This window comes from Protopterus annectens, chromosome 4.part0 (assembly GCF_019279795.1).
Source record: "Protopterus annectens isolate FY-2018-M chromosome 4.part0, PAN1.0, whole genome shotgun sequence".
Classification (NCBI taxonomy): domain Eukaryota; kingdom Metazoa; phylum Chordata; order Ceratodontiformes; family Protopteridae; genus Protopterus; species Protopterus annectens.
In genome coordinates this window covers 122,665,636-122,692,381 of record NC_056733.1, presented here as the reverse complement: position 1 = coordinate 122,692,381, position 26,746 = coordinate 122,665,636, and the positions used below count along the sequence as shown (strand labels likewise).

At 38.4% G+C, this 26,746-nt stretch overlaps 1 protein-coding gene across 1 annotated transcript in view; it reads right to left on the bottom strand.

The window, feature by feature from the left end:
• LOC122799221 (autocrine proliferation repressor protein A-like) overlaps window positions 1–26,746 on the bottom strand; it is a 660,522-nt gene that overhangs the window by 171,903 nt on the left and 461,873 nt on the right. The window contains exon 9 of the mRNA XM_044068140.1: window positions 3,755–3,881. Within this exon, the coding sequence (XP_043924075.1) occupies window positions 3,755–3,881 (127 nt within the window). The remainder of the gene's footprint in view (window positions 1–3,754; window positions 3,882–26,746) is intronic.

The following is a 26,746-nucleotide window of genomic DNA, read 5'->3' as shown; positions in this document are numbered from 1 at the left end:
AGATACATATCTCTCAGAAGTTTGCCTAGAACCGGAAGTCATAAAACACTTAAACACTTTTACATTTGAAACGTAATAATTATTTTCGTTTCAAGACAACAGGAAAACCCCTAGCCTAGACACTGTGTATGCTTCAGTGAAACTGAGAAATAAAACAATTGTAAAACAATTCACTTATTTTCTTAGAGTTTGCAAACTAACTCTGTTCTTTTCCAGTAGGGTACACTGTGGTTACATTCTTGAAGCTCAGTACAGAACATACAGTTCAACACACACACTTCTGCACCACTAGTTTAATATACACATAACATATAGTTGTCTTACATTTGTAAGACAAGCATATACATCATATTAATATTCACATATAGCATTTGATTATTTACAAAATTCCAGATAGCAGGGCTGGCAGTGTCACATTTCTATACAAATCATATTAATATTTTTAAGTGACATATAATTATTTACAAAATTCCAGCTAGCTGGGCCGGCAGCATTTCGGTTTGTCACACTATCTATCAATCCAGCTATCTTTTTAGCTGGGTTAGTCCCACCAGGTCAGTGACCTTTTTTCAGGGGAGAGCTGAGGTGATATCCATACTTAACTAGAGAAAATTTAGCCAGGGGACAAGGTAAATTCCCCTGCTTTATTTGATAAATGCCATGGGATCTTTTACATCCATGTGAACTGCCACCAACTCAGGCTGAAGGACCACAGTTTAACATCTTATCTGAAGGATAGTACACTAAGGAGTGCAACATTCCCTCCATACTGCACTGCAGTGTTAGTAATGGAAAATGTATCTAATCATCCAGGGTTTGACAAGAACACACAGCCTTATCTTCTGGCACCAGGACTTAGGGTGTTACGTCTTGAGCCACTGACACTGCTGAGACACTGATACTACTAACATCTTCACACCTCTGTCCTGAACCAATATTGCTGTTATTTTATGCTCACTTCACCCATTTCTCTCCTTTCTCTTCATATTAACCCCTCCAAAAAGTTAATAGTTGTGAAAATGCATGCAGATCACATTTTCTGTTTTTTCTTTTCCGGGTATTTCAAAAGTGATGTCTTTAAATTACAACAGACAGGAATTGTCAAAATGGTGGCAGAACTATAGAAAAGCTGTACCTACTAGGCATGTATATGAACTGAAAGAACAGTAAGAAAACTGTCATTGCAGATTCAACATATCCATGTGTGAAACTAATATGCTAATCTGAAAGTTGAAAAAGAAACTATGGTTCTTAAACAAAGTGGCATAGAAAGTCATGGAAAACATTTATCATTTAAAAAGTATAAGGGAGCACAGAAGGAGAAAGAAAGGGAGGTATACCAATAAAAATAGAATGAAATGCATGGCAATCATAGAAACAAAAGTCAATGGAGAGGAAGATGGGGTCACTTCCATCAATAAGTTAAATAAAACATTTTATGGACAATAAAAGAACAAAGAATGACAAAGAGAAGGATCATACAATTGCAGGATGTGCAGTGTAGGCCATAAAATGACTGTACAAAAGTAGTGCTATTGAATTAATTATTTTGTAAATTTAATGAAGAAATATATGAGATGCTTAGCTAAAAAGCAAGCGTAATAATGCCCAGAATAAGGGAGATGACAGTATTCCTTTCACAGGCAAAAGGGCCCAAAAAGAAACAGAAAAAAAATCTAAGGCTCAACAGACACTGGACATTACTGAATTTGCCTTGTGATTCTGACAGAACAGAGACAAGATCTGAGAATATGGTATCACACTAACTTGCCTAATTAACCATGGGCGGAAGAGAATGGTTCTGGTGTTTGGAAGAAAATGTGTGAGTCCTCTCCGTTACAGAAAAAGAGACACAGAGGCAAGAAAATGACACAGCACTTTGATCACAGTTGTATGGAACATTATGGAATCATTAGCTGGCTTCACAGCACAGAGATTTTGGCTCTGATTAAGCTCAAAATAACTTTGTTTCTTCCTGTAGGATATGTGCTACAGAATTCAGCCAGCGAGGGAAAGAAATAAGTGACTGTTGCCATGCAGAAGGGAGGTGTTAATGCACATTTGTATATAAGAGCACGCTCTTGAAGGCATTGTGTTTTTAATGAAAAAGCAAAAGAAGCAGGAAATGGGGATACATATTCATCCAAGGAATGAATCACATTCTACATGAGCATCATTTGGTATGTTGAAGCATGCAGTGGCTCTGGAGCATGGCACAGAGGGCATTGCATCATGGGGCATGCTGAAACATGCAGCTGATGTAGAGCTTGGCATAGAGGACATTATATCATCGGGCATGCTGAGGCATGTAGCTATTCTAGAGTTTGGCATAGAAGGCATAGCATCAAGGCTGCTGGCCAACATGTGGAGGGTATTAGGAGCATGCAAACATCTCCTAATTCTAGTAGTTGACTACTTCAACCATTGACTCTTGCATCTCTCTTCCAGTACATAAGAAAGAAATGGAGAAATGATTGGTCCAACTGGGAGTAGTTGGGGGTGGTGATCAAGGGTTCCTATTACCTGATCTAATGTTTAGGTTAGCGAATACCTAAATGTTGATCTGGTAATAGCTAAAGCAAAAAAACACAAATGGCTGATTTAACACAGGGAAAGAATTCCCTTGGATGTTATGTGGATTTTGCCCCTTTACCCACTGTAGAGTGATCTTAGAGTTGGTATATTTAGTTAGGGGGTGTGGGGGCAAAGCCCCCCACTTCATTTTGGTTTAAATTTTTTTTTTGCGGCCAAGGGAATTCATTCCCTATGTTAAATTGGCCCTTCTCTGTTTTAATCTTTTGATATTACCAGTTTGATGTTTAGGTATTTGCTAACCTAAATGTTCAATCGGGTAATATAGACGAGGTGATCAAGAGTGGCTAAAAGGGCAAAAAACTATATATAAAAAAATTTAAAACATGAAGTCATATCCAAACTAGGTCATTGTACCCAGTAAGCTTTATAAATAAAAAAATGACTCAATGATTAAATCATATATTTATGGACAAGTTGAGAAGGAGAACAGTTACCATATGAGAGAATAACCCATATCAACTACTAACTAAAAGAGTAACAGAGCAAATGCTTTTGTTCTTTTGTGGGAATTAGGATGTATATTTTCAATGTTATCTGTTGTTTAAATTTTATTTTTTTCATTAGAAATTTTATATACTGTAAGTTAGAGCATTTAGGTAGCAATAACTACCCTACAAAAAGCAAAAAACATACAAATGCTTCTTTTTAGAATGAAGCCTACAAGCTAAAACATAAAAGCATTCGTCATCAATGTTGCTCTTTATCCATTTTCCAGCAATTACCCTAAGTCTGACATATTTCAGTGTTTTTCACACAGTATAAATGTCTTCAGCTATTTTTTCTGCCATGAAACTAGAAAACATTCCTCCTATTCAAATTCTGCTTTGTGTTGCCGTATACAAAGCACCGACAGGTCAAGAAACTATAATTCAAGCATGGTGATTAAATCAGAGTGAAGAAAATGTAAAAAAACTATGGGCCATAAAAATGGCTTCTCCAGCTAAAGGAGCTTGGTATTCTCTATTATTGAATGAGAAATGAGTGAATGGGCTATGGTATTCAGTAGCACCCTCCATCCATTGAGGGATGTTAATTAAACAAATGCCATCATAACTAAGAGGCTGAATTCAGTTCTAAAAAGGAAATAAATGAAACATTGCCAGGAACTAAACAAACACACATTTCAATATGCATATAGAGGGGTAAATATATAACCTACCTCTGTCCTGTTCCAGAAGATCTTGGGTCGATTTTGCTTTAAGGCAGTACTTAGGAAGAAAGCCCTCATTGAAAAAAAGATGCTGAGCCAATGTCCACGACATGAATGTTCTGCATTTGGGATTATTCTGAAAGTAGATGTCAGTAGGATTTTATTGCTGATCAGTAGACTTAAAGCTCCTCTTCAAGAAGTTGCACTGGTCTATGTGATACTATTGACTAGTAATTGTATGATACATGCAGAAGAGCTACTGACACCACTCTGAAAAATTCAACAATTATTTATAGTTCATAGGCTGTAATTAAGCCTACAGCCAAGAAAACTGTTGAGAATCTCAGTCATATCACCATATTCCCCAATATCACCATATTCCCTATTAAATAGATTTTCTCTACATATCCCACATGAAGATTTGTGATCACCACTCCAGTCACATAGGCTGTTTTTAAATGTTTACAGGGAAGTATTCTTCTTGATATGTAACGGAAATCTATTATAGAAATTGGGAAAATGTTGGGTTAGATACCTGTCTCACCAGGCAATATTGTTAATATAGTGCCAAAGGTTTAGATCTACAGGGGGTAGCTTACTTTACCACTAGTTCTGTTTAGGTAAAGGGGATTTAAATAGTGCAGTCATTCATAGCATGGAATGCTGTAGAGATCTCTCCTCAGTAACCTAGATCTCTCCTCAGTAACCTATATGAGACAAATTAGGGGGACAGGGCTTTTAGTCTGTCTGGATAGCTAAGGGTATTAAGACCTGCAATCCTTTTGGTGAGGAACTTTGAGGTCTCTAAAGTTAGTTTAGGGGGCATTATTTTCAATGATGGCCCTAATAAGGAAAAACAATGAAGTGGGAGGACTATAACTTTTGACCTTGTGGCGATACCACGAAATACATGTTTTGCAAGGTAAAAATATTTTCTAGCCATGATGAAGATGTGGCAGTCAAAAGAGAGTTTGCTTGAGAGATACCATGAAGGATAAGCCATGCAAGACAGAAGAATTTTCTAACCAAACAAAGATTTGGTAGTCAAATGAGAGTTTTTTAGCATGATAGGTACCAAATTCCCTGATGACTGGGTTAGATTTAAGTGGGATGTTATTTATACAGTATGTGGTGGTGATGCTAAATTTACCAAAGGAAACTATGCTACATTTATTGGTACTGGGGGTAAGCCCATGACTAAAACACAAAGCATTCATTAGCTCCAATCCTTGATGAAAAAAATGTGAATATCACAATGGGATTTAATAACAATCCCTAGATTGCAATCTAACTTGGTTAGCCATAGTCCATTGATTTTAGATTCCTGTCAGAAAAAACATATGTCATGAGGACCAGGACATGATCCTATGGGTCACCATTGATGATAACTTTCTGTTTTTCGACTAATAGGACTGCAATTCACATGGTTAAGAGAGCTAACACCTCAATAGAAGGGCACCGCAATGATAACTCTCCTCATTTTAGAGACGTAACAAGAAGAGAGACTCAAACATCTCAGCAGACATTCAGGGATATCACTAAGGCTCATGGAACTGGTATTTTTAATTTTCCAAACCAAAGTATAAAAAGGTCACATAAGCAAACCATTCAGTAAAAACAAGAAGAAAGACCCAGTCAAGCTAGAGTCTTCACTGTGTACTAACTTAAACCACATTTTACTAAATGATTTGTCTGAGTGATCTTTTTACCCTTTGGATTGCATGCTATTTGGGATATTTTGCAGTCACTTTAATGTTTATGGACATCAGACTTATTTGTAAGTTGTTTTTAACACGGTATTGCCAAACAATCCACTTATGCTGTATTGACAAGCTTAGAAAAAGGGCAAAACATGGCCTGTCTGCAACTAAGTAAGATAAGTTCCATGCAGAATTGTTAGTGCTAAGCATTCTAAAATAACTGAAGAGGGTATTATGGTTATCTTTTGATTGCAACCTTAAGTTCATAGTCAGTCTTGCATCATCTAATGGTCCGTTTTATAATGATGAAGTGGAGAGTTTTTATAGATGGGCAGGAGCTTTTTTTTCTTGTTACAGAGTTTTGCTGATGTGGGATTTCCACCATATGGGTTTAGTATTAAACTTGCCATTATGCTTGCATCCAATGATGGGTAAGAATGCCTCAATACTACCATCTAAGATGGAGTAAAATTCAGATGAGTTGGCAGCATCCTCAGGTACAGTGTTTGCTTGGTAGTTATGCAATTTAGGATTATAAGTAAATAGTAAGTAATTGGTTTTAGAACAATCTGTGAATGCAGAGCCATTATTAGGTGATGCAACACAGGCTTGCACTGACAGGGTCACAACCAGGTGGTCAGATTTGACAAGGGAAGGATAATAAACAAAGTGCTGTAATTGGGGGTAACATTTATGAAGGCAATATCTAGAATAGTGTCACCTCTGGTAGGAAGGAAAATTTGGTCAGATATATTAGCATCTACAAAGTACTGGCATCTCGGGCATATTTGTTGTTGGTAGAAAACATTTGCCAGTTTACGTGTAGATAGTTGAAGTCACCCATAAGAAAAGTATTTAGTTAACTTTTCTAACTGGTTAAGGTATTCTGCGTGCTCTTAAGGGGTTCTATAACTGGCTATAATGCCATAATTAATTTTATTAAGTGTTACTAGAACTTCAGCAAATTCCAGATTTGTATTATGGGTAATCTGGCAAGAAGCAATGAGGTTACAAATAAATATGAATACTCAACTGCATTTGCCAGTGGATCTGAACACAAAATAGGGATCGTACCCTGGAATAAAGGGAGTGCTATCAGTACACCAGGACCAGGCTTCTGTAATCAGACAAATGTTGATATCTTCAAAGGTAAGGAAAGCTGCATGTTTATACATTTTGCTTTTCAGGATTCTGTTATTCGACCGTGATTCCTGGATATTAGACACTGTGGGGTAGAAAAAGTTCTAGCCAGTATTCCCAAACTAATCAGAGAAAGATGCAGAGGATCCTTAATAAAGCAAGGGGGTGTACTGACCATTTAAGCTGATGCAGACACACACTGAATCCCTCTAGAATGGCACAAATGTACTAGACAGTTAATTAAACTAATTATCTTATTCTTGAAGTTAGGAAACTTTTTTGGTGAAGGCAGAATACTGCTCAATGCCAGGATCTTGCTGTCTTTGAAGACTAGAGCAGAGGGCCCAGCAATGTCTCTTTGTACCTCCTCCAGGGTGGAACATGATGGTTCACTCTCACATGGCAAAAACAAGGTAATGATCATATGTTACCCTATACTTTGCCAGTCTGACTAGTTCTGTGTCTTTGTGTTAGTTTGCATTTCACATATAATTCTTAGGTTCATAGGTATGTTCTAGGCTAATTGACCACCAGGGACTTTTAAGCCTAGCTGTGCAATCCAACCCAATTGTGTCCCTATGCATCATGAGAGTTTATTAGGAGAGGTATGTTAGGAAGCTTCTAGAGGTTGACATTACTGGGAATAGGATGTTAGTCTTCTAAAGTGCTGTTGTAATAACATTGATATAACCTAACAAAAACTGTTATACCACCCTTAGGATATCACATTGATGAAACAATGTTACTCAGTGACACGTATGTGAATATGTGCACACATGTTTGCTACCTGACTCATCAGACTGAAAAAGAGAGCAACAGTGATATGTCAAGGCAAAAAAACTTATTTACATTTTGAACTATAGCTTTTTTTAATTGGGTGCATGGATCCGTGTATACTATAAAAGGTTGTGTATGCATATTAATATACAAGCAAAACTGAGAACCTCTTGAGGTTGCCTTGTAATGGACATCTTGAGTTGCCCTGTTGTGAGCTCTTTATGAGAAGAGCCTGCCAAGAATTTTTGTTGGTGAATTTACATACATAGCCATTTATATCGCTTTATGTTATTTTGCCTTTTACTTAACTCTTTGCAAATCTGCACAAATAGCTTGATTTTTTTCCCATTAGGATTCACTTCATGTTCCCTGTTCATTACAGCTCAGTCCTAACCTAAAGTATATCTCTCTCTCTCTCTCTCTCTCTCTCACACTCTCTCTCCCTCTGCTTTTGCAATATTATAGTCTGTTTTCACAACAGTAGTAGGAATGCTGCAGGCACTGCGCTGTCCCTTCAGTCAGGAAGAAGCTGACAGATACAGATTAAGTAATCAAAAATAACATGCTATTTTAAGATAGCTATATTACCTCAGTAATATTTAATGGAGGAAATGAATGTTACTCAACATATAATATAAGTTCATTTGCACCTAAATATCACTTTTAGCGAAGCTCTGTAGGATTGTGTTGACTGTGATTCACAGGCTTAAACCCTTGACTACAACAAAGATTACTTCAGAGTGATCAGAAGACTAGGGGTTGGATGATCCCTTCAGAGGGAGATCAGTGTGTGTGGCTCACACTTGATTTACCTATCCTGGTGCAAGGAGGAAGAGTTGGTATGTTCCACTGCAGTACTGACTCCCATTGATAGATGGATGCATTGAAGGAGCCAGATATGCACTGTATTTGCTCAGCAGCCTTTGTTATGTGTGTGTGTGTGTGTGTGTGTGTGTGTGTGTGTGTGTGTGTGTGTGTGTGTGTGTGTGTGTGTGTGTGCGTATATGTATGTGTCAATAACCAACTAACTGATCTGGGTGAAGGTGCAGCAATCTCTTTCTCTAGTGGATGTGTATGCCACTTGCCAGGTAATACAGTTATAATACACAAAAGCACTGAGTCCCAAATGGCAGTAGTGCTTCCAAAAGGTTTATTCACACTTCCAGTACCACGTAAACAAATTCGAAAACAGTATATAAAATACTAGCACGTACTAGTGATGAAAACTGCAAACATAAAAAAACAAAACCATGAATGTTAAGCACTTTTCGTCTGGATTCTATCCGGACTTATTCAGACAACAAACATAAAAATCATGTTTAAATAACTTCTCATTCTAGAATTGACCTATCAGGTCATATTGTTCTCCATTTAAAAGTTTTTTTAAAGCTATATTTACCTTTGTTCAAAATGATCGCAATTTCTACATAAAATCATTTAAATAAGTTAAATTAGTTTATGATTCGATTTACACTAATATATTTTTTGCTAGTTACTGCACAGTACTAAACTTTATAATTAACTAGGAATTGTCACAAAAATGTTGGCTCAATATACAGATGCCACTTATGCTTACGTAGAGATCCTTGAAGAGAAGTTTCAATAATATAGGGTTGTCGATTACACTAGTAACTGCTTGTTTATTAATGACAGCTTGTATTTACATATACATTTTTGAAAACTTGAGTTAAAATATTAATAGAGTGTTGTTCGTTAGATTAGCATATTTTATGTACCTTTATGGACATATTCTAAATGTACTTGTGTACTAATAATACGTGCTAGTATTTTTTATACTGTTTTCGAATTCGTTTACGTGGTACTGGAAGTGTGAATAAACCTTTTGGAAGCACTACTGCTGTTTGGGACTCAGTGCTTTTGTGTATTTTAACCGTTGGAGTATCGTTCATTGGTGCTAGGTAGTACAGTTATGCCATAACTAAAAAAATTCCTGATGACTCCCTGGATAAGAGCATCACCACAACCATCTCTTGCCCTCTTGGGGAATAAATGAACATAACCAAGCAAATGTAGCAAAAACAGTACACAAAAAAGCTCACTTAAATTGGACAATATCCAGTGCCTATATACTATAATGCATATAACCTGGGTTCAGGTAGTAAGTTCTGTGACCATGAAGGAAGTTAGGAAAGTTAGAATGAGTAACAAATGACCTGCTGTTCTTTGTGAGGAATGGGCATCATTCAGCTGCAGCAGAATCTACTGATGGAGACTCAAGACTAGAGGCTAGTCCTGGGCTCATTAATCATAAGGTTGGGGGGAAATTCTGTGTAAAAAGGACTCATGTAAACTAGCTGTGCAAATTGGTGCAGAAGGAGCAATGTGCAATGCATTTTCAAGCCGAATGCCTGGCATGAGGAATGGGCTGTAGCAAGGATATTCAACCCAGAGTGGGTCTGTTATCTCCCACTGTCCAGGGCTGAGAAGATTCATTATTCATGATATTTCTGCATGTAAAGAACAGACCCTTAGCATGGTGATGCGTGGGTGCTGTGTTTTTAGGATGAGAGAAATTAATGTCTTATTGAGAGTCCAAAAATAAATAGTTATTCAAGCTTTTTGTATCTGAATGCCTGTACCTCCTGGATCCCCAGAGAAATAGCCTACACAGCTTTGTGTGAATATATTAGCATACTGAAGGTCTTTGCAATGTATCCCAAGGACTAACTACATTATTGCAATAACATTCCAAAAGCTCTCTTCGTACCTCCCTCATTGTCACACATCTGATCAGTTGTAAATTAAAAAAAAAAAATCCCTCTTCTCTCTCTCATTGTCATGTCTGTTGTTATGGTAATGATGATAAAACAGCCCCTCCCAAATGTTATATCCCTAATAAATAAAAATGCCACTCCTTATATCACCTACTGTAGCATCCTTCTGTCATAATTAAAATGGTAAAAGCAACCACCACCAATTTCCATTCCTGGTGGTCTTGCCCTGAGTAATTTTTTATGCATTAAAGCACTGTCCCTCTGTTGATCTATCCATGATCATTGTTTAAAATTAAATACTTTCCACCCACTTCAACTAGTTGTCATGTTTCCAGTTGTCACTTAATTGTTAAAACATCTACATTGCATTTTTGCACACCATTGCTATCATATCTCTATTAGCAGTGCTTTCAGTGAGATCCCCTCTTTCTCTATACCCACCCCCAGTTGATGTCATCTCCTTAGTAACAGTAGAATATGTTTAATTAGTGAAAGAGACAGGGAGTGGGAAAAGGAGGAGACATGGCAGTAGGAGCCAAGAGGAAGGCATAAAAAGGAGGTGGGAACAATATAGTTATAAGTCCAAAGGAAGTTTGCAGAAAGAATGAACTAAGGGGACCAAACATTTTTAGATATGTGACAGAAAGGAAGAAAGGAGAAAAAGATCCAGCTAAGATTATCACAGATGACAGGAAAAGAGAGGTGATATTAAATAAAATAGTAGGACAAAGCGGAAGGGCAGTAAACCAACACTCAAGATGGAGAAGGAGGAGCTGGAGGGAGAACTGGCAGCCATAATGGAACATTAGACACAGTGCCCATGTAAGCTGCCTCCCAGAGCATTCAGGAACCTGGCTAGTGTGCAGGTGGATCCCATGAGGGAGATCTTCAACAGATCTTTAGGCAGTGCAGAAATACACAATGGCTAGGAGACAGGAAATGGGTTAATAATGGGAACTACACATTTGTTAGCATAACAGCAGTAGCAGAGGGAAGTCATGGAGAGATTCCTGAGGGAAAGGCTGGATGCTTTCCTGGAAACAGGAATCTCCAGAGTAGCATTCAACGTGAGCTCTCAGTGTCTCAGCTGAACCTGATCCAGTTTTATGATTGGGTTATAGCAGAACTTGATGGGGGGAGACAGAGTACAAGTTGCCACCTTCAATAACATGTACTTTTAGACTGCAGAATACATACAGGATACCAGACCATATAACATATATTCTGTATCTCTAAGACAGGATGATATAAGCATCAGTTATGTTAAAGATATACATGTACAGTACACCCATTTTTCATAAGATGAAGTTTCAGACTTTTCTGTAAGGCAAATTATACTACATCAATATATATATATATATATATATATATATATATATATATATATATATATATATACAAACATACATTTTATGTATGTGTAAATGTATAGTGACTGCTGTGCCAGGGGCTGGGTTAGGAAAACACATACCTACTGAACCAGGTAACCATACTAAATAGCACAGAAGAAGGTGTGCTACAAAGGCTGAAATAGACAAGCAAATTATTTCCATGGTAATTAATGGCAATCTCTTGTCTTCAAAAGCTATAGCAGGGTCGCTAACACTGCTGATAGTCCAGGCTCTTCATTCCTGAGCTGGGAAAGGATGCCAACTAGAGTCTTCATGGAGCAACAATGACAGTCAATAGGTGTTCTTGTAAAAAGTTTGAAGTGTATTCCTGAAACTGGGGGAGGGGCTTAAAGCTGTTACACTACATGCAGAAAGTCTTATGACAGACTAAAAGTATCTGAGGTTGGATACAGAAAATTTTGTAAGTACTATCTGTTCTGGATTACTCAAATTGAAGAAAGTCTTTTGAAGTTATTTTCAACACTGGCTTGTTTGGATAAAGAGAATGAATTGTGGAAATATTGTTTTGTTCTGGATCACTGTGAGACAGAACCATCTTTTGTTCAGTAAGAACCATGGAAAGACTGAATTGGAATATTTTTTTAACTGATTTTGTTATTTCTGACATTTTGACAAGAACACTAGACATAATTTTTCCATATAAATAAATTTGTTTAAACCTGGAACAATGCTAATGACTTTTTGATGCTGAAACAAAATGCATTGGTGGATTACAGTGGGTAGAAAATAAATGACGTTTTTCGTGTTTCACTGTTGCAGTCATCACATTTGTATTATCTGCTTGCAGTAGCCCTCAGTCGGCCTGATTAACAAAGTCTTGGGTCCTGCGTCAGTTGCTATCTCTTCTTCCATGACGTTAGATAGTCAGGGGTATAAAACATGCAGCCGACGCCATTACTCCAGTCTTTCTTGCCATGCTGTGCCCGAAGCAGAAGCAGTTCGCAAGTGCTGGTCGGCCGACTCCTGAAATTTTCATTTTCGAGTTTCAGAACCAAAGTCTTCAACTAAAGCTAAGTACCCCATTGGGGAAACTTTTTCTTGCTCTAATCCGATGTCGGTAAAAGTAAATAACTGCATTTCTTGTGGAAAGCAAATACCTTATAATGATTTTCATTCGTACTGTATTCCTTGCCTAGGCCCTGACCACAACGTACCTCGCTGTTGGTTTTGTGCCTTATTTAAACGATGAACTATCTGTCGTTGGTATATTTTCGCATCTAAATATTTCGGTGCTTGGTTCAATTATCCATATTTGTCTTCAGTAAGCCATCCAACTACCGACATTCCGAAAAAATGCAAAGATAAAGACAGAGACAGGCTGCCTAGATCCAAAGCTGCCGATGACACTTCTCCTAAGCTAGTCACCAGTTTGCCGGTACTCAGTAAGGAGCTTTCACAGCCCCTGATACCCGCCACCTCGGATTCGCAGGCCTCTACTGAGACCTATTCGGAGTCTGGTATGCCACGAGATGCTTCAACTGTGGAATCAGTGGATGTCTCTACCTTGGATGGGTCCGGAGCCGCTGTGCAGACACCGGCTTCTGAGGGTGTATTCAGGCCTACTGACTTGCATATCAAACCGGCACCATCTTTTTCTTCAAGGCCTAAATCTCAAACCATGCCTAGAAAACTGATGCCCAGACCACATGGTCAGGCCTCTATGCCTAAAAAACAAATGATAAGAATGGCTGAAGACCTTATTACTTTAATCAGGGGAAGCCAACCTTCCCCCTCTAAGAGACCTAGGACTGAGTTTGCTTATGATACTTCTGACCAGGATTCTGAAATTTCTGTTTCCTCTGTTGACCAGGATTTACCCTTATCTACCTATGAAGATTCTGATGTTGAGGACTCTATTCCCTCTGCTTCCCCCCCAGAGGATTTCTCTTTTGGTGAAACCTTGCATACTCTTGGGGAGCATTTTCAGTGGGAAAGTCAGGAATTCTCTGATTCTAAAAAGAGGCTTAGGGATTTCTTACTCCTGCCCCAGCACAGGCCTTTAAATATCCCTCCTGTACTAGGCATTGTTGATGATGTCTTTTCGGAATCTAGCCTGGCCTCTGACTATTTACCTCCTGCTCCCAGAAAACCTGATAGATATTATAGGGTTCTTGGCTCTCACAAGATCCTTTTCAAAAATCCTACTGCAGATCCTGAGATCATTTCACAGAGAGCCAAGGACATTAAAGCTACTTCTGCCAAAAATCCTACCCCCTCTGATAGAGACTCCAGGGCACTGGATAGATGGGGTAAGAAGATATACACTTCTGCAACCTTGGCCATTAGGGCTTTAAACTGCCAGTTTCATATGTTGAAGTATCAGCAGCATATTATTGGATTGCTTAAACAGAAAATGATGTTGATTCCTGACTGTGATGAAAATAAGGATTTACAGGATTTAATGCTTTCTGCTGAGCAGGTTGAAAAACATACTTTTCAATGTGGTTTTTATTCACTAGAGGCATCTTGCAGTGCTGCTGTCACTGGGTCTGTACTTAGAAGGCATGCATGGCTTATGGAGCAAGCTTTGCCAGATCACGTTAAAGCTAAATTACTGGATGCTCCCTTAAATCAGGACCACCTGTTTGGCAACAAGACAGAAGAAGTTCTTAAAAAAATGGAGGAAAAAGCTAAATCTATGCAAACTGTTAAAGATTTCTTACAAGTACAACCTCCAAGATTTAGCAGGCATTGGCCTTCTAAGAATTGGTCCTTTCCTGCCTCTTCCAGGCCTTATCAGTCCAAACCCAGATGCAGCAAAACTCCCAAGCTTCAGTCCCAGGGTATGTACAGGATTAAGCAGTGGGGGGCCCCACTTCCAAATCTGGGAGTAGTAGAACTCCCCCCATGGTAAACTATCTCAGTGACTTAACTTTAAAACTTCCAAGCACTTCTCAACTGACTGCTCCTTTGGAGGGAAAGATTGCTCTACATGCAAAAAACTGGGAACTCATTACCTAGGATAAATGGGTTTTAAATATAGTTTCCCAAGGATACAGATTTCACTTCCACATGTTAACCAACCCCAAACGGTTGGCCAGATCTGCCCCCAAATCAGCAGGCAGAGGCTCAAAAGCAAGTACTCTCTCTCTCTTAAGCATAAAGGCTATTCAAACTGTACCAGAAGAAGAAAAGGGACAAGGTTTCTACTCAAGACTTTTCCTGGCACCCAGAAAAGACAACTCCTGGTGTCCTATCCTGGACCTGTCTACTTTAAACACTTTTTTGGTGATTCCAAAATTCAAGATGCTAACCCTTCACCAGTTACTTCCTATGCTAGGCAAAGATGCCTGGTTGGCAACACTTGATTTAAAGGAAGCATACCTGCACATCCCAGTCAGGGAATCTAGCAGAAGATACCTTCACTTCAAAGCAGAATCAATGATTCCTATCATACCTTGCCTATGGTTAGAGTTCCTTTGGTGGGCAGAGGCCTGCCACCAAAACAAGGCACTACCATTCACTTTACCCCCTGCCACCCAAACCCTAACTACAGATGCATCAGACTATGCATGGGGGGCTCACCTGGCAGGGAAATGCATTCAGGGCAAATGGAACCCAAGTCAAATGCACCTGCATATCACTCAAAAAGAAATGTTAGCTGTACAGAATGCTCTGACAGCCTTCAAGGACCACATTCTTCCAGGACAATTAATGGTAAAGATAGACAACACCACTGTTATGTGGTACATGAACAAGCGGAGGGGTACCCATTCTTACCCCCTCTGCAGACTAGCCATGGCACTGTGGAACTCAGCCTTGAGCTACCAAGTGCATATATAAGCTCAATTTCTGCCAGGAAAACTAAATACACTGGCAGACGGGACTAAGCAGAAACCTCATGGACCCACATGAGTGGAAACTGGAACCAAAGACTTTCAACATATTGACAAACAAATGGGGGAGCCCATATATAGACCTGTTTGCCTCCCCCCAGAACTACCAATTGGACAAATTTGCACAAGAACTCCCCACAAACAAGCTTGGAAAGTGGATGCTCTGTCCTTCAGCTGGAAAAACCTATCAGTTTATGCCTTTCCTCCTCTGCCTCTCCTCTCCAAAGTACTACTAAAGATCAAGCAGGACAAACCAAGGACGATATTGATTGCACCAGACTGGCCACGCCAACACTGGTACCCCCTCTTGTGCAGTGTGTCACTGTTGGCTCCATGGCACCTGCCTCAGACCCCTACCCTGTTGTCCCAGCAGGAGAACCAGATTCTGCACCCTCAGCCTCAAACCCTGAACCTAGCAGCCTCGCTAATTACCTAACCTCTCCTTTACCATCCCTCAGTAAACAAGTGATGGACATCATTTTAGAGTCATGGAGGCCTAGTACTAGAAAATCTTATGCTGACAAATGGAAAAGATTCTGTGCCTGGAACCAATCTCAAGGGATGAGCACAGCAGCGCCCAACTTACCTCAGATTCTTCAATACTTAACTGAGATGCTTCACAAGAGCTTTTCTTTTTCCTCCATCAAAATTCACGCCTCAGCCATTTCAGCTCATTATAACACAGAACCTCCCCTCTTGTCTCATCCACTGCTCAAGCAGTTCCTCACTGGGACCAAGAATTTAAGACCACCCAGGAGAGCCCCAACTCCAGCCTGGGACCTTAACTTTGTATTGGAGAAACTCACTCTTCCTCCTTTTGAGCCAGCTGCTAGTGCAGATTTAAAATTACTTTCTTGGAAAACAGCCTTCCTTTTAGCAATCACTTCAGCAAGAAGGATATCTGAATTACAGGCACTTGTGGCAGTGGAGCCTTTCATCATCTTTAATGTGGACAGGGTATCTCTCAGAACCAATTCCTCCTTCTTGCCCAAGGTGGTATCCAGTGTGGCTCTTAATCTGTCATTCATTTGCCACCCTTCTTTCCTAATCCACAGAAGAAAGGGGAATGGATACTGCGCTCCTTAGATGTGCACAGACAACTTATATTTTACTTGGACAGGAGTAAACCTCAAAGGAAATCTGAACAACTGCTGGTGGCATTTGCTGCAGGGCAGAGGGGAAAGCTATTTCAAAGCAAACCATTTCTAAACGGATAGGCCATTGCATTCTTTTCTGCTATAAGCACCATGGAAAACCTATCCCACAGGGGATCAGACCCCATTCAATCAGGGCTGCATCTACCTCTACAGCCTTTCTCAGAGGTGTCTCTACCAGGGACATCCTAGAAGCTGTTACCTGGAGTTCTGTACATACTTTCACCAAGCATTACCATTTATCAATTTTCTCTAAATCCAGAGCTAGCTTTGCCACTGCAGTCTTGCAGGGCCTTATAGCTGGTCCAAATGCTATCTAAATTCCTCCTCCCATCCTTAGCTTTGGGAATCTACCCAAATCTGATGACTGCAGCCGTGAAACATGAAGAATATAGTACAGTTGTGTACACTTACCATAAATGTAGATGTTCGAGTGTATTCACTGTTGCAGTCCTGGTTACCCTCCCTCTAGCCCCCTTACTTCTTTTGGCTATACCTCTACTCTGCTTTACTATGCTTAAAAGCTTTTTGGTGTATTTGATTTTTTTTTGGAGGTATAACCTTGTATACATACATACATACATACATATACATATATATATATATATATATATATATATATATATATATATATATATACATATTTTTTTTAATTGCTTCCCATTAAGGGGGCACCTGACATCTGGGGCAAAATAAACTGATGTAATGGCGTCAGCTGCATGTTTTATACCCCTGACTACCTGACGTCACGGAAGAAGAGACAGCAACTGACACAGGACTTTAATCAGGCCGACTGAGGGCTACTGCAAGCAGATAACCCAAATGTGATGACTGCAACAGTGAATACACTCGAACATCTACATTTATGGTAAGTGTACACAACTGTACTTTTCTTTCATAACTATGACTTGCCTACTTGCTCTACCTGAGTTTTCTACACACCAGAATAAGGAAAATAATTCTTCCCAAGTATTAATTACTAACTGACTGCATAACAGAAGCAAACCTCCAAAGTAAATGCTGTTCCTTAAAGTGGCAGGAATCTGCTGTATTGCATGAAACCTTTCTTGATAAAACTGGAAAACTGTTAAACCCTTGTACGTATATGGGCATTTATATTGGTTGAAGGAATTTTCATAGCAGGAAAAACAGTTGTTTAGAGGAGCAGTTAAAATCCTTGTACCCATACAGGGCTACATTGTAGACAGTGTAGTCTTTTTCTTTTTTTTTTTGTAGTTGGTGAACTTTTTCTCTGAAGTCTAGCTGCTGTATCCCCTACAACATAGAGAAACTACAGTACCTAAGACTGGTGAGAGCTACTACTGCTCTTCAACTAATTCTCCTAGAAAAGTGCAGCCACTTATCAAAACCACTCAGTCTACAAGAGGAAATGGACTAACATCTACTTAGCCTGTAAAAACTGATCTGCACAATTGTGAGCAGCCTCCCATCTCACTGGACATTTTAAACACCAGTGGCCATCTGAAGAAACTAGATAAGATTATGCAGATGACTGTCTGGTGGCATTTAAACAGTACAAATCTAGTGAGAACTAGGCCCAATATACTTAGACCATAGTTCTGTCATCCCTCTTCAATGCTGATTCCTGATGGCATACATGGATTTGGAAGATGATGATGAAGATGCACATGACTACCTGAAAATGATACTAGAATTTTTAGCAAGGAATGGAGCTTCACCTTAAGCATAGTCCTTTAATTTTAAAAACTGGACATTCAACATGGTTAGACTGGTAAGGTCACCAATGACTGTTTTAATGCAAGTAAACTACATATAAATAATCTAAGTGAAATTATAGAAGTCTTGGCCATAGACAAATTAAAAAGGGCACTCCATAGCAATTTATGAAAGTGGGCATCCAAGAGTCACCATAAGTCTTCTGAAAAGCTAGTTGTTGCTATTGAATGCTTTATTAAGTGAGAGTAGAAATCCTAAGTCAGATTTGCATGCAGCCAGGGTTAAAAATATGCCTCATCTAAGTATGTCTCTTTGCCATCAACAAAAACAATACTACCATTTAAATGTTTGTTTTAAATGTTCTAGAAAAGGGCAAATAGCCAAAAACTACAAAGTCACTGGCAACAATAATTTACTTATAAAGCTGTTATTGCTAGTCCAAAAATTGTACATAAAATATACCAATGAAATGTGACAATGCTGAATTTTTAGCCACAATAGCATAACGTTTACATTCACTGTCCTGTTACTAAACATGTTAACTGCAATACTGTGGTAGAGGGGAAATAAATTTAATGATTGCTGGACTCGGGAATCAAGATTAACTTAGAAAAGGGTAAGAGCAAACTTCATAGGAAAAAATAGGAATTGTGTGAACAATACATGCAAGGGAGGAATGAGGTTTAAAAGGCGTCGGGACTTAAATGAACTATGTAATGTTTGACTGAAAAAAATTGGATAGATTATAAGTGATGCATAATTTTTGCAAATGGGAGTGTGTCACTATAGTTAGTGATGTAAAATACTTGCAACTAGGATTGTGCCAGTGTGGTTTGTTTTAATTTGTACAAATGTATGATTGCCTATGAAGTAAGTGATGGTTTAATAAAGATACTTCTTGTTTAAAAAAAGGCATAAATTGAATCATTTATGTAATGTTTCTTAGGTTATATGATGCATAGCAATATATGTGAAGTAAAATAAATACACAGGTTAGCGAACTAACACAAGGCAAAAGTTCAATGAGAAATGAAGGTTTTTAAATATATTCGCTAACCTGTGTGTAGATATAATCTGTTTGTGTTTCCTGACGTGAACCATTAATCCTATCTGTTGGATAATTGTGTTTTTTAATTTGTGTGAAGTAAATGTTTGTTATGTTAATTACAATGCGATTACTTTTATAGGAATGTAAATTTGCTTATGTCACAAGTGATAATTCAATAAAGGTGTTTAAAAAAAAAAATTACCTTTGGTCATAATATGTGTAAGCATAAAACAACTACTAAACAGAACACTGATATGATATATGCATATGGAGATAAAGGGAATACTATGGATGACAGGTGAAATACAAGCCAGGCTAGGCAAGGTGTTACTCCCAGTAGCTCAAGTGCTTGATTTAACAAGTGATGTGATAAATGGCAAAGACTTTCCCCAATTCAAAAACTGTGGAAGAGATAAAAGAAAAAGTGCAAATAAATACATTATCAGACATAAATAGTCGTAGTTAAGAGGAAAGGTTGTTGTTGTTGTGTCTTTCGGCTTTTCCCGGTTAGGGGTCGACACAGCAGAACTCCAGTCCGCTAATGATTGGCAGTAGATTTTTATGTGCCGAGTTAAAAGCCCTGATGCACAACCTTCAATGAAGGTATGCCCATTCACGCATGTCTCCAGACAGAAGATGCTCTAGCTGAGAATCGAACGGGACAATGTCTTACTGTGAGGCGACAGCACTAACGCAGCACCACCACCGCAGTAGTTAAGAGGAAAGGTGTAGAACTTAAAAAAAAAAAAAAAAAACTGAGCTAAGATTTGGATCTGGGTGGAAAGGTTAGACAAATCTGATACTACATCTTGCTAAAAGACAGCAGTTATTAAAATAACAAAATAAAATAATAGAGAGACTAACATGGAAGTTGGGTCTTATCAAAATGTACCAACTGTTAAAGTAACAATAAAGGTCAGTCTGGACATTGACAGGGAAGGGCCCAGAGTTAGGACTATATTAAGGAACAGAGGTGTAGAAAAATGAGGAAGAGACATCAACTTTGGAGTGAAGAAAAAATGAAAGTGGGTTGTGAACAGAGTTTTAAGCTTCTACAAGCAGACAGCCAGTTAGAAACAGAAGTAGGAATATAAGTGTAAAGCAAGTAAAAGAACTATTTAAGATGAGAAATGGAAACTCCAGTACCCAGATGTTAGAAATTTAATTGCATTTGTTATTGTTTTTAGAGGACAATTAGATGACAGGGAAGCCTATACCTGTATTTATATGAGAAGAATCCCTAGGCACCATTTCGTATCAGAATACTGGTGAAAGTAATGATAATTTGTCTAACCTCCAGATAAGCTATGAAAAATTTAAAAAGGGCCCAACAGGAAGACAATATACTTTGTAGAGCAAAAGAGAATATAGCAAAAATAATTGGGAAACCAAGGAAATAGAACAAGCTCCACTTCATAAACATACTGATTGTGTCTTTCGGCTTTTCCCGGTTAGGGGTCGCCACAGTGGAACTCTGGTCCGCTAATGATTGGCAGTAGATTTTTACATGCTGGCTTGCCGGGCCTAATGCACAACCTTCACCGAAGGAACGCCCATTCACGCATGTCACCACACAGAAGACACTCTAACTGAGAATCGAACGGGCAACATCTAACTGTGGGGTGACAACGCTACCGCAGCACCACCACCGCAGCTACTATGAACTTAGAAATCGGTTCATATGTTCATAGGTGTATACTGGGATAATGGCCACAGGGGCCTTTTTAAGCCAAGCAATGCATCCCAAATGTATTTGATAACTTTAGGGACCTTAAGATTATTCTAAGGAGTAGATGCAGGCTAGAGCTTGGGCTCTGTCCATTAGGGACATTGGTGCCAGAAAAGGGGTGAATTTCTCACTCCACATCCACTGGTCCAAATTATGCTTGAACTGGTTTAAGGAAGAACTCTGGATCACATGGATGGGAAGCCTGTTCCAGAAAAGGAGTATTCTTTGAGATACATACCCATCTGTCCAACATGTCAAATTTATGTTGCAAGCAAGTTTTAAGTCCTTAGATCAGGTATTTCTGATGCTATTTGTTTTGCAGATATGCAGAAGGTCCATCAGAGTGGGATCCAAGGATGACTTGTATGCCAGGCATAGATCACCCCTCAACACTGGAGACTGAGTATAGGAACAGGGCTTTCAGGGTGATACTTGAAGGACATATTATTTATGTCCTGTATCCTTTTTGTGAGGAACCTCTGTGAATGTTCTGGTTGTTGCATGTGCCTGGTCAGGTACATATTAAAAAGGAAGTTATACTCAGTGATTGGTCTGATGAGGGCTGAATACAGTGGAAGCATAACTTTCTTGGACCTAGACACCATACCCTTGCTTATAGGTAGTGCAACATAGAATTATTATCGTACTACCAGAGACACATGATAGCCAAAGGCCAAATTACTGTCTACATATATCCCCAAATCCCTCACTACTGGATCAACTCTTTGGGGTGTGTTATCAATGAGGTAGCTTCCAGGAGTGGCTGACTTCCTAAGGAAAATTATTATGCATTTCCTGACACTGAGTTTTAGACTGCAGTTCTGGCACCAGCTATTTGTCTGAGTCAGCCCATCTTGGAAGCTATTTGTATCTTGGGATGATTCTATGATTATACCTAGCTTACAATTGTCAGCAAACTTGGTTAGCCAGACACCCTTGACATTGGCCTAGATGTCAGAGAAGTGGATGCAGGAAAGGAATAAAACCAGCACAGAGTCTGGAGGGACTCCACTAGTGACTGACCTCTTTGTGGAGACAGACTCCTCTATCCTAACTTCTTGGGTTCTATCCAAGAGTCACACAGCTATCCATAAGGCAACATAGGCATTTGCACCTAATTCCATGAGTTTGTCTACAATGCTGAGTGGGCTATTGAATCAAATGCCTTGGCCAGCTCAAAGTAGGCAGTATTCACCATTTTGCCCTTGTTCATTGTCTTGGTGACCTTCTCGAAAAAGTCCACCAGGTTCAGCAGGTATGATCTGCCCTTGACACAACCAAATTGACATAGATCCAGTATCTCAAGATTTCTTATGTCACTGTTAATCATTTCCATAACTCTTTCCATGTCTTTGCATATGAGACTAGAAAGGCTTATTAGCATGTAGTTTCCAAGGTCTGCAGATGGCCCACCCTTGTGAAGAGGGATTACCACTGCAGTTCTCCATTCATATGGCACAAAGTCTGTGTGGTGGCTATGGTTAGATGGTGATTCTAGTGGTCCTGTTAGGTCTTACTTCACGTTATTTACAAGGCATCCTGGGATATTATTGGGGCCCATTGATACAGTATTCTTGGCCTTGGAGAACATGTCGAGGACATGCTGTCAAGTGATAGTTGGGGGGTTATGTTCAATGGTATTTACAGAGGTTTAACTGGGGGAGAAAGGAGTAAAATAAGAGAAAAATTTGTTGGCCAATAGATTTGCTATATCTTTTCTCTCGGTATAGGAGGATCCTTTTACAATTAGTTATTCACATTGTTGTGTACTGTGTTGCAGGTTGCAGACATAGCTAAAGAAAATAAAAATAAATAAAAAAATAAAGCCCTATTGTTGTCCTTGGCCTGGAAGACTATTTTTACCTCCAACTTGACTTTGGTAGACTTGATTTGTACTCTAATTGCTCATTTAGATTGATGGGAATTTTTTTATCTTTCTGGTCTATGCACTTCCTTATTTCTGCCATGACTTTCTTCATTTTGTTGTACACCCTATTTATATTAGGTTCCACCTGGGTGATTTGTTTCTTGTGTTTGTTTTACATGTTTTTTTGCTGGTAGGCACAGGTGTTATGTATCTATTGATATGGTTGTATACAGTCTCTGTGAACAATTCCACATAGACAGCAGTGTTCTCAGGGCTTGTGGAGCTTGAAATTTTGCCAGGTTTCACTTAGTATTAGGAAGTTTGCCTTAGAATAGTTCCTAAATGTTTCAGGGTTAGAAGGGGTCCTGGGTTTTGTTTTTATTTCAAAAGGTACAGCTTTATGGTCCGACCTCTCCAGAGAGGGCATTACATTTGGAAGTTGCAGCATTTTCTCAGCATGTTTGTGATGACAAAGTCCAGGAATCTTTGGGTTTGCACATCTGGAATCATGTATGATTCCCTTTTCATAGTGGGTAGTGAAAGCCACTCAAGAATATGGTACTGGGTTGAATGATGAGTGGCTTCAATAAGTTTAATTATGTGTTATGGGTTTCCTAAATCATAGACATGGACCTATAGCTTCCAAGGATATGGAATGGGAGTTTGCCTATGGTGATTTGAACATGGAGAAGTTCTAGTGCATCATCCTGTTTGATCAGTCTTGAGGTATGATTGTTTTTGATGAAAATGGGAACATATTCTCTGGAAGTGAGGTGAGTTGACAGATTTTAAGGATTCACTGTTGGAGATGCTTGGTGGGCAGATTGGTCTGACGAGGGAGATGATTTTTCTGAGCTATGATACAGAATCAGAATTGCCTAGACATGGTAAGACCTTTCTGTGTCTAACAATGGTGACTGTGAAAAAAGCAATTACTAGAAAATGGAAATCAAAATCTAAACCAACTATACTGGAAGTAGTGAATATAGTAACAAAGATAAAACAACTGGAACTGAGATCTTTAGAAAAGGGTAGGAGCAAACTATATAGGAAAAAATAGGAATTGTGGGAACAATACATACAAGGGAGGAATGAGGTCTAAAAGGCTACAGGACTTAAATGAGCTATGTAATGTTTGAATGAAAAAGACTAGGTAGATTATAAGTGATGTATAATGTTTGCAACTGGGAATGTGTCAGTATGATTTATTTTGTAAAATGCTATGATGGTGTCAGTGGGGTTTTGTTTTCATTTATATAAATGTATGATTGCATATATGGTAAATGATGGTTTAATAAAGATGTTTCTTGTTAAAAAAAGACAGTAATTCAATAATTGATGTAATATTGGATAGATTATATGATATATAGCAATATACGTGAAGTATAATGTTTATGTTAATATAGTTTGATTAGTTTTATATAAATGCAAAGTTGCCTGTGTCACAAGTGATAATTCAATAAGATGTTTGGTAAAGAAATCAAAACACCTCCAACCTTCATGTCCAGGTTTCCGTAGGCAGTCTCATATCTTAACCTTGCAGCTATAGGCCACCCTCTTTGAGCCAAGAAACCCATAACTCATACTTGGACTTACTGATTCAAATGTGTGGAAGGCATTGTAGCTCTGCACTGCCTTGATAATCTACCTAGCTTTAAACCATGTCTCAGTAAGTGCACAAATCTCTGCATTCTCCAAGATGAGGAGTGCTTGGAGAGAGTGGAGTTTCTTGTTTAAGCTACTGGCATTGAACAGTAACATATTCACATTTTCTAGGAGTGGTTTAGCTATGTTGTAAGTTTTGCCCATTTGGTATGAACTAAAAAATGACCTGCTCTACAGAGTAATCTAAGGCAAAGAACAAATACTTTGCCAGTTAGTAGTCCCAAGGCAAGGCTTTTCAGAAAAATTATGTTTAAGTTAGTATATAGCCAAATTTTGTATGATCATATAGGGAGGGACAAGGCAAAAGCAAGGATTTTAGATATATTTTTTGTCTTGGTATTATGAATAACACAGAGCTTTTTTGTAGCTTGAACAGAATGTCAAAATATAGCAATCAACCCAGGGGTAAGGAATCTGTGATACCCTTACCCACTGTGGAATCCCCCTTTGAATGAATAGCAATGGACATTGTGGGGCCACTTATAAAACTAAATAAGGGACATCAGTATATATTGGTAGTTACTGATTATCCAACAAATTTTAAGGAAGCCGATATCACTATGAAGAGCCAATGCAAAATCCATAGCTAAAGAGATAGTGTTGCATTCTTCTAGGCTAGGAATGCTCTGAGATATTCTTACTAACCAAGGCACCCCATTGAAGACCAGAGTAATGCATGAACTTTACCAATATTTTAAAGGGAAACAGCTAAGGATATCTGTGTACTACTCTCAGACAGATAAGTTAGTTGAGCACTTTAATACAACAAAATTAATGATATATAAAGCTAGAGAAGTAGATGGGAGAACCTCAGACCAATTACTTCCATACCCTTTCTTTGATGCAAGGGAACTTCCCCAAGTCTCAAATGGATTCACACCATGTGAACTACTGAATGTCAGACATCCCTGCTGCTTGAAAGATATAGCAAAGGAAACCTGGGAAGATAAAAACAACCCCTTTAAAAATATGATATAGCATGTTTAGACCTGCAGGACAGATTAGGAACTGTAATGTTTATAATAAAATGATATATGAAGATAGCATGGGAAAGACAACAGAGATCAAATAATAGAAATGCTAATTTCAGAGAACTCAACCCAGGATATAAGGTGCTTGTGTTAAGGGCCACTGCAGAAAACTATTTCCTTGAAAAATTGCCAAGACCTTTTGAATTTGTAGAAAAAGTAAATGAAGTGAACTATAGTATATGTGTGTTGTTGTTGTTGTTGTTGTGTCTTTCGGCTTGTCCCAGTTAGGGGTCGCCACAGCAGAACTCCGGTCCGCTAATGTTTGGTAGTGGATTTTTACGTGCCGAGTTACCAGCCCTGACGCACAACCTTCAATGAAGGCACGCCCATTCATGCATGCCTCCACACAGAAGACGCTCTAGCTGAGAATCGATCGTGAGAACGTCTTGATGTAAGGGGACAATGCTACCGCAGCACCACTACCGCGGGTACTATAGTATATGTGTGTAAAGTAGACCCATATATATATATATATATATATATATATATATATATATATATATATATATATATATATATATATATGGGTCTACTTTTCTTTGTCGAAATTTCATTATTTCGAAAAAGAAAAGTAGAGGACCACTTACACGAAAGTGCACTTAAACAAAATTGCAGTTTTGCAATTTTCTACGAACCGATAAGAAAGGAAACAGGAAACACTGCGGCGCCAAAGCACAGTACAGTGGGGAAAAAAGAATTTACCTGTTTCCCCACTCTAGTGCAATCTTAGATTTAGTATATTTAAGTAGTGGGGGTGTGGGGGGGGGTGCCTGCAAAAATTTTTTTTTGTGTTTCCTTTTTGTGTTTATCGGTTCGTTGAATCGATATTTGCGAAAGTGCACTTTCATTTACGTGCCTTTTCCCATAAGTGGTCCACCACTTTTCTTTTTCTAAATAATGCAATTTCGACAAAGAAAATTATATATATATATATATATATATATATATATATATATATATATATATATATATGTGTGTGTGTGTGTGTGTGTGTGTGTGTGTGTGTGTGTATATATATGTGTGTGTGTGTGTATGTATAGATATATATATATATATATATATATATATATATATATATGTATATATATATATATATATATATATATTTATGTATATTTTTTTATATATGTATATATATGTATATATGTATTTATATATATATATATGTGTGTGTGTATATATATATATATATATATGTGTGTGTGTATA